This window comes from Callithrix jacchus, chromosome 15 (genome assembly GCF_049354715.1).
Source record: "Callithrix jacchus isolate 240 chromosome 15, calJac240_pri, whole genome shotgun sequence".
Taxonomy (NCBI): Eukaryota; Metazoa; Chordata; class Mammalia; order Primates; family Cebidae; genus Callithrix; species Callithrix jacchus.
The window spans coordinates 76,916,065-76,930,842 of NC_133516.1; the positions used below are offsets into that span (position 1 = coordinate 76,916,065).

The 14,778-nt window shown below is 47.7% G+C and overlaps 1 protein-coding gene across 2 annotated transcripts in view; it reads right to left on the reverse strand.

Annotated features, from left to right (window-relative positions):
* CFAP100 (cilia and flagella associated protein 100) overlaps positions 1-14,778 on the reverse strand; it is a 55,470-nt gene that overhangs the window by 23,700 nt on the left and 16,992 nt on the right. For both annotated transcript variants that reach the window (XM_035273937.3, XM_008982289.5), the window contains 5 exons: positions 5,090-5,184; positions 2,767-2,959; positions 844-911; positions 596-759; positions 215-295 (listed from right to left, as the gene is read on the reverse strand). In XM_035273937.3, coding sequence (XP_035129828.2) covers positions 215-295; positions 596-759; positions 844-911; positions 2,767-2,959; positions 5,090-5,137 — 554 coding nt within the window. In that variant the 5' untranslated portion in view covers positions 5,138-5,184. The remainder of the gene's footprint in view (positions 1-214; positions 296-595; positions 760-843; positions 912-2,766; positions 2,960-5,089; positions 5,185-14,778) is intronic.

The following is a 14,778-nucleotide window of genomic DNA, read 5'->3' on the forward strand; positions in this document are numbered from 1 at the left end:
CCACCCGTCTCCAAGTGGAAGCCATGGGAGTCACTGAATCTCTCTTAGTTTCAGTCCCCTCATCTATAAATGGGCAACAGCCCCCTGGGAGCACTGAGTCCCTGGGAGGTAAAGCCATGAGATTGGCATGGTGGTGTGCTCCCTTCGGCTAGGCAAAATGACTGAGAGACCAGAAGATGGGCCAACCCATGGCCAGCATGCCCTCTGACTTCACCTTTTGATATTAACAATCTGGGTGGTGAGGTCTCGGATCTCAAGGATCTTCTCCATCTTTGCTTTGGTCTCCTTCTCAGCCCTGGGGGTTGAGAGCGTGGGGGCAGGGGGCCAGTGGCAGCCTATTAAAGAGAAGTGAGCACACCGCCCACAGGCCCTGGAACTGGGCGTGGCTCCAGACAGGGCTGGAGAGCCACACAGTTAAGCCTTTTGCCCGTAGTGTCCCCTGCCCTTGACGCCTGACCGGCCTTGGTGCTTCCAGGGGAGTGGCAGGGGCTGGAGGCAGAGGCTGGGCGAGGGGGTGGATGGGTGGGTGTGCACAGGCTCAGGGACAATGGGGGTACAGCGTTGCCCAGCCAGCCCCTTGGGCCTGCAGGCTCACGCTTTCATGGCCTGCACGGAGCTGTGGTCGTTCTCTCTGAGGAACTCATCAAATAAGATGGCGTCCTTCTCCAGGGACTTCTCGGCCCGCTCCAGCCTGGACTCCTCCTCAGTCAGCAGCAGCTCCAGCCGCTGGATCTCTTTCCGCTTGACATCCAGGGCATACTGGGGGCCAGCAGAGCAGGGTCACCGTGCCTGGCCCAGGACAGCCCCTGCTGGCATCCCTCGATTGGGGGCTGCAGAGTTTACCTGGAGGAGGAACAGTTGCCGCTTCTGCTTAATGTAGTCGCTCATGTTCTCAGGCTCCAAGTTCTTTTCTGCAGGAAAAAGAGGGAGGTGAGCAGGAGTAGGAAGCCCAGGCTGAGGAAGGGCCCGGCAAGTCTGCACAGGAGCCTCCCGCCAGCTGCTGGGCACTGCTCTGCATCCACACCCAGGTGGACGTGGAAGGTAGTGTACTTGTCCTCTTTGTCCACAAAAGGAGAGGTTTCTTCCTGAAATATTACAAGTAACATGGCTGGAGGCCGGCCAGGTGGGAATCCTTAATGTGTCTGACTTGGGCCTCTCTTGCTGTAGCACTATTCTCACTTGCAATGAGGCTCTGGACCCCTCACCCGGGAAATTTCACCCAGCTGGACATAATAGTCACAGGCCTCCTAGCCAGGACCTGAATGCAGATGAGGAGAGAAAAATGGGGAGGCAAAATTGTGACTTGGGGTACCCTAAGCCCCCCAGGCAAACTGGGCAGAGGCTGAGTCTATAGTGCCAGGGTTTAAACCAGGCAGGAGGAAGTCGAAGTGGACGTCTGGATAACATTCAGGAGAGCATGCTGGGGCCAAGGGCCCCTGGAGTGGAAGCTCTAGGCGCTCCCTGACTTGGGAGCTGTGGAAAGGACCTGGAAGCCATGGGGCTCTCTGGCCCTGTCTCTCACACCCTTTCCTCTCCAGGAGCAGAGCCCTGCTTGGCTGGTACAAGAGCTCTGTTCCCAGAGTCCAGATCCAGGCGGAGGCCCTGGCTGGGCCTCCCTGGGTAGCCACGGAGATGTCCTACCCTGCAGGAGACCCAGCCCCTCACTGGGAGTCACAGTCCTGCCTCCCCAGGCTCTTGCCTCTCCTCCAGGTCTTAGGAATGAGGGTGGAGGCAGGAACAAGAACGGGCCAAGCTGTCTCCCCATCTACTCCCATTCCCCGGCCTGCCCCTCCAACTGTGGGGCCGAAACACCCCAGCAAGCTCAAGGTTCAGCTACCCAGGTGGAGGCTGGAGGCCGTTGTGTGTTTCAGAGTCACATGGTACACCTCTAATCCTCTGTGTGCCAGGACTCTGTTCTACTGCTTCTAACTTTGTAATATACTTCATCATCTGGGTTGATAGAATATTAACACACATTCAGTACTTAAGATTTCCAACGCTCACACACATACAGAGTTCTTTCCTACTACAGCCAATGTATTAGTACATTTGATCCCCACAGTCCATGAGGCTGATACTGTTGTCAGCCAGGAAAGGAAACTGAGCTGCAAAGGGCTCAAGTGACCTAGGTGTGACCACAAAGCTGTGAAATGCTGCAGCTGCCACCGAAGGAAAGCTAGCTCCAGCTCCATTCTCCTTCTTAGGAAGTTAAGCCGCCCACACTTGTATACCGTGCAGCCTGCACCTACTGCGTGCTGCCCACATTCCGAATCACTTAACAGCAGCCTCCCTTATCCAGTGCCCTGTGTTCCCAGACCCCCAGGGCATGCCGGAACCCTATCCCATAGACACGGTTTCTTCCTACATATAACTACCATGAAGATTTATTACTTATTAATTAGGCACAGTAAGAGATAAACAACAATAACTACTAATAAAAATAGAACAATTATAACAATATACTGTAATAAAAGTATGTGTTGTACTCACCTACTTTCAGCTCTGGTAATTAAAGCCAAGGAAAGAGAAACCCAGGATAAGGTGGGGAACTACCCTATTAGGGCTGAAAAGCTCTTAGGTTTGCAATCCTGGAATAGAGCTTTGGTACCCCCGGAAGGGGCCAAACACAGGCCTTTCCGAAACACTTGAAAAGCACTTCCCATCTGCGCAAGGCGAGTGGCACGGAGGTTCCAGGCACGCCCCATGCGCCGGGGATGTGGGACACCACTGGCCCCCCCACCGCCACCCCGCGCCAGAGGGACGCACCTTTGGTCAAGCTGAACTTCCAGGCCGTGTAGTCGCGGAAGGCGTGCAGATGCTTGGCCTTGGTGTGCGCCTGCTCGTCCTCCTGCTCGTCCTCCAGCTGCAGCTGCCTCCGCAGGCTGGTGTGCTTAGCAGACATTTTCGAGGAGAAGGTCATCTTCTCGTGCACTCGCAGCGTCTTCTGCTGCTGTCGCTCCTGGGGGCGTCGGGCCAGGTTGGGCGGGACCCAGGCTCCTCACCCAGCCCCGCTGCCTCCCTGCGCGGTTCCCCACACTCCTAGGGGTGGGCGGGCCTGAGGCCTGGGAGGCAGGTTTGCACAGGAGCGCGGGAGGATGCCTGAGCAGACGCGGGGTGCCTGGACGCAGGCAGCTGCCCGGGGCTGAGAGCCAAGCTGGCAGGGCAGCTGGCAGGGAGGCCATTTGCACGGAGAAGAGCGTCAGGCGGAGTCCTCAGGACAAACACAGGCTGCCCGGTCAGATGGGCACTCCAGATCCACAGAAGAGCCACACTCACCCGAAAACATGATGTCTCATTTTATCTGAAATCCACATTTAACTGAGAGCGGTATATTCTGATGACCAACCCAGGGGAAGGGAACCTAGAGGCTCTGGGGTTCTCGAAGACTGTGGCTGTGTAGTAGGCGTGGCCTAGCCTGAAGGTCGCCGTTGGTGGCCTTCTCCACCTGCTCTCCACCCCACTCCAGCTCCTGTGTAGCCTGGAGGTGGCTTCTTGCCCAGCCCTACGTTGGGAGGAAATCCCCAGAGGAGCGGGAAGGCTGGACTTACCTCCCCATCCCCCCACCCCGTCCCGTGTCGCTGTCCAGTTCTCAGGGTGGCAACATCCCCTGCCAGCTCCCGCCCCCACCCCCCACTTTTCTGTGCCCGCCCTGGGAGTATCTTTATGTGGACTTTCTAGGGTCACTTCTATTTCCTGCTGGCACCTGCCAGGTACACAAACAGCATCTAAGAACCCAGGCAAATGGGTCCAGCTTGAGGCCCCTAGAGTGCACATCCCGGCCACTGCAGTCAGGAAAATGTCACCCACTAGATCCTCAGGATACAAGATGGCCTTTAGAAGACATTGGGCAGCTGACTGAGGGCAGGGCCAGACTGAGGGGGACCCTGTTGGGAGGAGGAGGGTGTGAGCGGGGGACCCTGCTGGGTGGGGGAGGGTGTGGTTTGGTGACCCTGTTGAGTGACAGAAGGTGTGGGTTTGGTGACCCCGCTGGGTGGGTGAAGTTGGGGTTTGGTTACCCTGCTGGATGTGGTGGAGAGAGTGTGTTGGGTGAGATCCTTAGTTGGGTGAGACTCAGGAAGCCCTGAGCTGGGCTGGGCTTGAGTGTAGAGAAAAACCAAACGCCTCTTTGGAGAAGATACAGCAGGGTGGCCAAGGCGTGGGTCAGAGTCTCTGGGTCTCAGCTGGTCTGGGAATCACAGCCCACAGGCTCAGGGCTGAATGGCCTGGTCTCTGATGTGGAGGCCTGGGCAGGGCTGAGGCCTGAACATCTCCACCCATGCCCCACAGATGCCAGTGTGGCCATTGCTGCCTGAGGAACCACGGCTGTGAGGAATCTCAGGGATGCTGAGACCTGAGTCAGGGGGAGGTGGCTGGAGGCTGTGGGGCAGCACAGGTGTGACTCTGGGAAGGCCACCACGCCTGGCACATACTTGCTCAGGCATGCTGGTGGCAGGAGTAGGCAGTCCCCACTCAGGGCTCACAACTCTCAGGGCTGGGCAGTCCCCACTCAGGGCTCACAACTCTCAGGGCTGGAAATCAAGAGGACAGGCTGGGGTGAAGACGGGGCAGGGGTGGGGTCGGGGCTGGCCCAGGGACCCGAGGCACCTGAAGAAGCATGTGTGTGCATGCCATGGGTGACTCTGTGTGGATCTGACCTGCAGGAGGTCCAGCCAGAGGGAGGGCACAAGGCCAGAGCAGTAGGGATTGCCTGTGGGATGGGAGAGGGCCTGTGAGGGCTGAGCTGGATCTGGTAGGACCAGGAGAGTGTCAGGAGGGGATGGTGCTTCATGCAGGTGACAGCAGAAGTAGCAGCAAGGTGGCTGAGGCTGTGGCCACAGCAGCCCAAGAAGTCTACCTGCCTAAGGTCCCGGAAGAGTGGTAATAGACCGGGGAAGAAGGTGGGATGCTGTGAGACCTGAGCCAGGTAGGCTTTCCAGCTGATTTTGTAGGACGTGATGAGCCACTGACTATTGTGGAGTGAGACGGACCTGAGGAAAGTGCTCCTCTGAGAAGGACAATATGGCCACTCCAAGAAGCAGTGGGAACAGGGAAGCTCCTGGAGGTGCTGGCAGCTGTCCCAGATACTCACAGAGAGGGCCTTATTCCGCTCCTGATCTCTGAGCAAGAAGAAATCCATGTCCCCAGACAAGTGGAAAGGATTCGCTGAAGCGTCAGGGCCATGCTCTGGAAAGGGAGACATCTTGCTGGTAAGGGGAGCCAGCTCTTCCAAGTGGTGGTGTCTGTCTTGGGGGCCCCACTGCCCTCCCAGCCCAGCATGGAAAAACGTGAGTGAGTAGGGAGGTTCCTTTGGATCCAGCTGTGCCTAAAGTCCAACCCTGGACTTTCCAGCTCCATAAAGGCACCTCTGTAGTTTAACCTGGTTCAAGGTGGCCTTCTGTCCTGGCCCCGGAAAGAGAGCTAGTGCACACAGCCTTGGCACACACATCTGTGCTCAGTCTGCCCTCACTGCAGGGCTCTGGAGTCGCCCTCATGAAGGAGGGAGGCCAGGCCTGCTGTTTGTCAATGATGGACCTGGTGCCCAGGGCCTGCTGACACTGAGCTCATGGACCTTGCTCTGGGCCCTCTCTGTGAACTTGCATCTGTCTTTCTAGGGCTCTCCAGTCCTCCCGGGGAAGGCCAAGAACAAAGAGCTTCGAGCCTGAGGAGGGACCAGAGGCCCAGAGAAAGTCATGTGAAGGTTTGCTTTGTAGGGTGGACTCTTGTCCTGCTCCTGATTCTCCACACTGACTACAATTCAGAGACAGAGCAGATGCCAGCAACCTCCCTGTGAGCCTCGGGCAGCTAAGAAGTCAGGTGGAGAGGGTAAACTGAGCACATGGACTGCCTTCCCCTCCAACCCAACCCCAACACCCAAGAAATGTTATAAAATAAACGTAAAACTAGGAGAGTTCTGGAAGACGGGGGTGGGGAGAGTGACTCTGGTGTCACAGAAGTTGTTAGGAAGGTCTGGGAGAGGGCAGGCAGGTGGGATGGGGTAAGGAGGTACAGCCTGGCACAGCTGCAAGGACAAGGGTGTGGAGGGCACCAGCTGCTTGTGCCCCAGTGTCTGCCACCCCTCCAAGGCTCTGGATGGCAGACACTGGGGCACAAGTAGCTGGTGAAAGAACTGCCAGGAACCTGCCTCACCTCCCCAATTCACACTTGCTCTCCCTCCCTGCTCCTGTCCAGCAACCCAGGGCAGAGATGTTTGCCCTCAATTAGGAATCATGGGACCTGGTGCTTCATCAGAGGGACAGAAAAGTAAAATTCTTTGCACTCCCAAACTGGCCATGAGCACACATCAGCAGCCTGTCCTGTGTCCCCATCACAAAAACAAATGCATAGCTAGCAAGCATCCAGCACTCGCCATGGGCCAGACTGGGGATTTTCCGTGATTGAATGTTCCTGACCACCCAAGGAGGTGGAAATGATGGTGACCCTCATTTTACCTGTGAGGAACTGAGGCTTGGAGCAATGATATACCTTGTCAAGGTCCCATAGCTGTAAGTAGTTATGGGAGACTAGCTTAATAAGATAGACACGAGGACAGATCCAAGATGGCCAATTAGGAGCAGCTCAGAATTGCAGCTCCCAGCAAAAGCACAGAGGGTGAGTGGACGCCGCATTTCCAGAGGGATTTTTATTGCCCACAGACCAGGAGATTCCCAGGTGGAGGAGCCTCACAGGTCGCCAGCACAGCCAAGGATGTTTTGGCCAGCGTGGCGGGTCTCTGCACAAAATACATGGGTCCTGAAGCCATTTTAGCTGGTGATTGGAGTTCCTGGGAGACAGAGTCGCCCATTCAACTGATAAAAAAAGGGGACTGAAACAGGGAGCCAGGCCAGGATATTCCTGGGCAAAAAAGCACGTGAATCTCAGCCTGGCTGTTAGAGCTGGCGCAGTAGGTCGCCGCACGGGAAATCACACAGATCCCGGCACCTTTCCAACAGGCAACTGGAATACCTGGGAGACAGAGTCGCCTGTTCAACAGGGAAAAGAAAGCGGGGAGCTGAGGCAGGGAGCCAAGTGATCAGGCTCAGCTGTTCCCACCCCCATAGAAAAAAACAGCAATCTGAAATGCTCTGGATTGAGAGTTTCACAGCAAGCACAGCTGAACCCGGGACAATCCAGCTCTGTGGGTGAGGGGCGTCTGCCATTACCAAGGCAGTTCACCACAATGGAGGTAGTCCACCATTGCTAAGACAGTCTGCCATGGATGAGACAACCCATCATTACAAAGAAAGTCCCCCATTATAGAGGTGGGCAGCCATTGCTGAGGCAGTTCTAACTATACCTGTATAAATAGGATTGCAGGGAAGTTCACATGGCAGCTGAGTGGAGCCCACAGCAGCTGAGCAAAGCCTCTGCAGGCAGACTAGGCCACCTCCTCACTGGGCAGGGCTGCCCTGAAAAAAGGCAGCAGCACAACAAAAACTCATAAATAAAGCCCTAACTCCCAGGGACAGAGCACCTGGGGGGGGAAAAAAGGCATCTATGAGTGTTGCTGCAGCAGACTTAAACAAACCTGCCCAGCAGCTCTGAATGAACAATGGAGCTCACAGCTCAGCCCTTGAGCTCCTGTAAAGAATAGACTGTCTCCTCAAGCAGCTCCCTGACCCCTGTATATCCAAAGGTCACCTCATAAAGTAGAGCTCAGACTGACATGTGGTGGGTATCCTTCTGGGACAAAGATAGCAGAAGAAGAAACTGGCAGCAACCCTTACTGTTCTGCAGACACTGCAGGTGATCCCCAGGCAAGCAGGGCCTGGAGTGGACCTCAACAGTCCTAGAGCAGAGGGGCCAGACTGTTAGAAGGAAAACTAAGAAACAGAAAGAAATAACTTCATCATCAACAAACTAAACATCCACTCAGAGATCCAATCTGAAAGTCAACAACTACAAAGACAACAGGTGGATAAATCCACAAAGATGGGAAGAAACCAGCACAAAAAGGAATGAAAACACCCAAAACCAGAATGCCTCTCCTCCTACAAGGGATCACAACTCCTCACCAGCAAGGGAACAAGGCTGGATGGAGAATGAGTGTGATGAGTTGACAGAAACAGGCTTCAGAAGGTAGGTAATAAGAAACTATACTGAGCTAAAAGAACATGTTCTAACCAAATGCAAAGAAACTAAGAACCGTGAAAAAAGATTTGACAAAATGCTAAGGAGAATAAATAGCTTAGAGAGGAATGTAAGTGAATTGATGGAGCTGAAAAACACAACATGAAAACTTTGAGAAGCATACACAAGTTTCAACAGCTGAATTGACCAAGCAGAAAGGATATCAGAGGTCGAAGATCAACTCAATGAAATAAAATGAGAAGGCAAGATTAGAGAAAAAAGGGTAAAAAGGAATGAACAAAGTCTCCAAGAAATATGGGACTCTGTGAAAAGACCTAATCTATGTTTGATAGGTGTACCTGAATGTGACGGAGAGAATGAATCCAAGCTGGAAAATACTCTTCAGGAAATCATCTAGGAACACTTCCCCAACCTAGCAAGGCAGGCCAATATTCAATTCCAGGAAATACAGAGACCACCACAAAGATATTCCTCAAGAAGAGCAACCCCAAGACACATAATTGTCAGATTCACCAGGGTTGAAATGAAGGAGAAAATGCTAAGGGCAGCCAGAAAGGTTGGGTCACCCACAAAGGGAAACCCATCAGACTCACAGCTGATCTCTCAGCAGAAACCCTACAAGCCAGAAGAGAGTGGGGGCCAATATTCAACATCCTTAAAGAAAAGAACTTTCAACCCAGAATTTCATATCCAGCCAAACTAAGCTTCATATGTGAAGGAGAAATAAAATCCTTTATGAACAAGCAAATACTCAGAGATTTCATCACCACCAAGCCTGCTTTACAAGAGCTCCTGATAGAAGCACAAAACATGGAAAGGAACAACCAGTACCAGACACTTCAAAAACATACTAAATGGTAAAGAGCATTGACACAATAAAGAAACTGCATCACCTAACGGGCAAAACAGCCAGCTAGCATCAAAATGGCAGAATCAAATTCACACATAACAATGTTAACCCTAAATGTAAATGGGTTAAATGTCCCAATCAAAAGACACAGACTGGCAAATTAGATAAAAAGCTAAAATGCATTGGTGTGCTGTATCCAGGAAACCCATCTCACATACAACAATACACAAAGCTCAAAATAAAGAGATGGAGAAAGATTTACCAAGCAAATGGAGAACAAAAAAAGCAGGAGTTGTAATTCTCATCTCTGATACAATAGACTTTAAACCAACAAAGATCAAAAGAGACAAAAAAGGATAATACATAATGGCAAAATGATCAATGCAACAAGAAGAGCTAATGGTCCTAAATATATATGCACCCAATACAGGAGTAGTCAGATATATAAAGCAAGTTTGTAATGACTTACAAAGAGACTTAGACTCCCACACAGTAATAGTGGGAGACTTTAACACCCCACTGTCAATATTAGACAGATCATTAAGACAGAAAATTAACAATGATATCCGGGACTTGAACTCAGACCTGGACCAAGCAAACTTAATAGACATTTACAGAATTCTCCACCCCAAATCCACAGAATATACATTCTTCTCAGCACCACATCACACCTACTCTAAAATTGACCACATAATTGGAAGTAAATCACTCCTCAGCAAATGCAAAAGAATGGAAATCATAACAGTTTCTCAGATCACAGTGCAATCAATTTAGAACGTAGAATTCAGAAACTAACTCAGAACCCCACAGCTTCATGGAAACTGAACAACTGGCTCTTGAAGGATGACTCAATAAACAATGAAATGAAGGCAGAAATAAAGATGTTCTTCAAAACCAATGAGAACGAAGACACAACATATCAGAATCTCTGAGACATATTTAAAGCAGTGTCTAGAGGAAAATATATAGCAACACAGGCCCACATGAGTAGCAAGGAAAGATCTAAAATTGACACCCCATTGTCAAAATTGACAGAGCTAGAGGAGCAAGATCAAAAAAACACAAAACCTAGCAGAAGACAAGATATAACTAAGATTACAGCAGAACTGAAGGAGATAGAGACACAAAAAAACATTCAAAAGAAAATCAATAAATCCAGGAGCTGGTTTTCTGAAAAGATCAACAAAACAGACAGACCACTAGCCAGATTAACAAAAAAGAAAAGAGAGAATAACCAAATAGATACAATAAAAAATGATAAAGGGGATATCACCACAGATTCCACAGAAATACAAATCATCATCAGAGATCATTACAAACAACCCTATGCACATAAACTAGTAAGCCTGGAAGAAATGGATAAATTCCTGGACACTTTCTTCCTCCCACACCTAGACCAGGAAAAAGTGGAAACCCTGAATAGACCAATAACAAGGGCAGAAGTTGAGGCAGCAATTAAAAGCCTACCATCCAAAAAAAAAGCCCAGATCCACATGGGTTCACAGCCAAATTCTACCAGACTTACAAAGAGGAGCTGGTACCATTCCTTCTCAAACTATTCCAAACAATCCAAAAAGAGGGAATCCTTCCCAAATCATTTTATGAGACCAACATCATCCTGATACCAAAACCTGGCAGGGACTCAGCAAGAAAAGAAAACTTCAAGCCAATATCTATGATGAACATAGATGCAAAAATCTTCAATAAAATACTGGCAAACCAATTGCAACAGCACATCAAAAAGCTTATCCACCATGATCAAGTAGGATTCATCCCAGGTATGCAAGGCTGCTTCAACATATGCAAGTCTATAAACATAATTCACCACATAAACAGAACCAAAGACAAAAACCACATGATATCTCAATGGATGCAGAGAAGGCCTTTGACAAAATTCAACTGCCCTTTATGCTAAAAACCCTCAATAAACTAGGCATTGATGGAACATATTTCAAAATAATGAAACCTTTCTACAACAAACCAACAGGCAATATCATACTGAATGGGCAAAAATAAGCATTTCCTTTGAAATCTGGCACTAGACAAGGATGCCCTCTCTCACCACTCCTATTCAATATAGTATTAGAAGTTCTAGCCAGAGCAATCAGGCAAGAAAAAGAAATAAAGGGTATTTAATTAGGAAAGGAGGAAGTCAAATTGTCTCTATTTGCAGACGACATGATTGTATATCTAGAAGACCCCTTCATCTCAGCTCAAAATCTCCTGAAACTGATAAGCAACTTCAGCAAAGTCTCAGGATACAAAATCAATGTGCAAAAATCACAAGCATTCCTATACACCAATAACAGACTTAAAGAGAGCCAAATCAAGAACGAACTGCCATTCACAATTGCTACAAAGGGAATAAAATACCTAGGAATACAACTAAGAAGAAACATAAAGGACCTCTTCAAGGAGAACTACAAACCACTGCTCAACGAAATAAGAGAGGACACAAATAGATGGAGAAACATTCCATGTTCATGGTTAGGAAGAATCAATATCATGAAAATGGCCATACTGCCCAAAGTAATTTACAGATTCAATGTTATCCCCATCAAGCTACCAATGACCTTCTTCACAGAACTGGAAAAAAACCACCTTAAACTTCATATGGAACCAAAAGAGAGCCCACATAGCCAAGTCAATTCTAAGCAAAAAGAACAAAGCTGGAGGCATCACACTGCCAGGCTTCAAACTACACTATGAGGCTACAGTAATCAAAAGTGTGTGGTACTGGTACCAAAACAGATATAGATGAATGGAATAGAACAGAGGCCTTGGAGGCAACGCCACACAACTACAACCATCTGATCTTTGACAAACCTGACAAAAACAAGTAATAGGGAAAGGATTCCCTGTTTAATAAATGGTGTCGGGAAAACTGGCTAGCCATGTGCAGAAAGCAGAAACTGGACCCCTTCCTGATACCTTACACTAAAATTGACTCCAGATGGATTAAAGATGTAAACATAAGACCTAACGCCATAAAAATGCTGCTGGAAGAAAATCTAGGCAAAACCATTCAAGACACAGGTGTAGGCAAGGACTTCATGACCAAAACACCAAAAGCACTGAAAAAAAAAGCCAAAATAGACAAATGGGACCTAATCAAATTCCACAGCTTCTGCACAGCAAATGAAACAGTCATTAGAGTGAATTGGCCACCAACAGAATGGGAAAAAATGTTTGCAATCTACCCATCTGACAAAGGGCTGATACCCAGAATCGACAAAGAACTAAAACAGATTTACAAGTAAAAAACAAACAAGCCATTCAAAAGTGGGTGAAGGATATAAACAGGCACTTTACAAAAGAAGACATACATCAGGCCAACAAACATGAAAAAATGCTCATCATCACTGGTCATTAGAGAAATGCAAATCAAAACTACATTGAAATACCATCTCACACCAGTTAGAATGGTGATCACTAAAAAAATCTGGAGACAACAGATGCTGGAGAGGATGTGAAGAAATAGGAACACTTTTACACTGCTGGTGGGAGTGTAAATTAGTTCAACCATTGTGGAAGACAGTATGGCGATTCCTCAAGGATCTAGAAATAGAAATTCCATTTGACCCAGCAATCCCATTACTGGGTATATATCCAAAGGATTATAAATCATTCTACTATAAGGACACATGCAGACGAATGTTCATTGCAGCACTGTTTACAATAGCAAAGACCTGGATCCAACCTGGATGCCCATTGATGATGGACTGGACAGGGAAAATGTGGCACATATACACTATGGAATATTATGCAGCCATAAAAAATGATAAGTTCATGTCCTTTGTAGGGACATGGATGAACCTGGAAACCATCATTTCAGCAAACTGACACAAGAACAGAAAATCAAATACTGCATGTTCCCACTCATAGGTGGGTGTTGAACAATGAGAACACATGGACACAGGGAGGCAAGCATCACACACTGGGGTCTGTTGGGGGGAAATAGGGGAGGGACAGTGGGGGGGTGGGGAGTTGGGGAGGGATAGCATGGGGAAAAATGGCAGATATAGGTGATGGGGAGGAAGGCAGCAAATCACACTGCCACGTGTGTACCTATGCAACAATCTTGCATGTTCTTCACATGTACCCCAAAACGTAAAATGCAATTAACAAAACCAGAAAACAAAAAACAAAAACGATACTTACATGTTTAAGTTAAAATACATGATTTTTAAATAATAAAAAAAGCAGACAGACACAGCACCTGCACTCCGGTGACTTGGGAGTGGTCAGAATTCATGTGAAGATTATTGATGTGTTTAGGTGAAGATGAGCCCACCCCAAAAATATCAGTCATTTGAGGTGAATCTTTCCAAAAATGCAGAGTTGGTTGAATATTTTTAGGTCAATGTAATACCTTCCATTAACAAAATAAAGAAGGAAATTATATAATCATTTCAAAAGATACAGTAAAATTATTTGATAAAACACAAAGCTTATTTTTGAATAAAACTATTAGCAACTAGGAATAGAAGGGAACCCCCAAATCTGATAAAGAGTATTATGCTTGGCTGAGTAACAGCCCCCAAGGATGCCTGTGCCCTAATCCCCAAACTTGTGTCAGTGTCACCTTCTATGGCAAAAGGTCTTTGCAGATGTGATTGAGCCAGGGATCCTGAGATGGGAAATCAAAACCTCTGGGACACAGCAAAAGCGGTCCCAAGAGAAAAGTTCATAGCATTAAATGCCTGCATCAAAAACTCTGAGAGAAAACACATTAACAATCTAATGTCACACCTCAAGGAACTAGGGAAACTAGAAAAACTAAATCCAAACCCAGCAGAAGAAAATGAATAACAAATAATCAGAGCAGACATAAATGAAATTGAAACCAAAGAAAATGCAAAAGATAAATAAAACAAAGATCTGGTTCTTTGAAAAAATAAAATCTGTTTAGACCACTGGCAAGATAACCCAGAAAAGACAGTAGATCCAAATAAGCTCAATAAGAAATGAAACTGGAGATATTCAACCACCACCACAGAAACACAAAAGGTCATTCGAGACTACTACGAACACTTACGTGCATAAACAAAACCTAGAGGAAATTAGTATATTCCTGGCAACATACAACTCTCCTAGATTAAATCAGGAAGAAATAGGAACACTGAACAGACCAATAACAAGTAACGAGATTGAATCCATAATTTTAAAATTATCAACAACAACAAAAAAGCCCAAGACCAGATAGATTCATAGCTAAATTGTACCAGACTTTCAAGAATTGGTACAAATCCTAGTAAAACTATTCTGAAAGGTTGAGAAAGAAATGATCCTCCCTAAATCATTCTATTAAGCCAGTATCACCCTGATACCAAAACCAGGAAAGAACATGTCAAAAAAATTTAAAAAGGAAAACTGCAGACCAATTTCCCTGATGAACACAGATGCAAAAATCCTCAACAAAATATTAGCTAACTGAATCCAACAGCACCTCAGAAAGATAGTTCATCATGATCCAGTGGGTTCCATCCCAGGGATGCGGGGACGGTTCAACATACACAAGTCAATATATGTGACACATCCCATAACAGAATTAAATGAAAACTATATAATCATCGCAAAAGATGCAGAAAAAAACATTCAACCATATTCAGCACCCCTTTATGATAAAAACTCTCAAAAAACTGTGCTGCCTGATTTGAAGACGGAGTGACAGGCTTGAACCAAGCGATGCGGGCAGCTGCCTCTAGAGGCTGGAAAAGGCAAGGAGATGGATTTTCTCCCAGCCTCCAGGAGGAAGGCAGCCCTGCCAATGCCTTGGTTGAGTCCTATAGGACTTCTGACTTCCAGAACTGTAAGATGAGCTATTTGTGCTGTTCTAA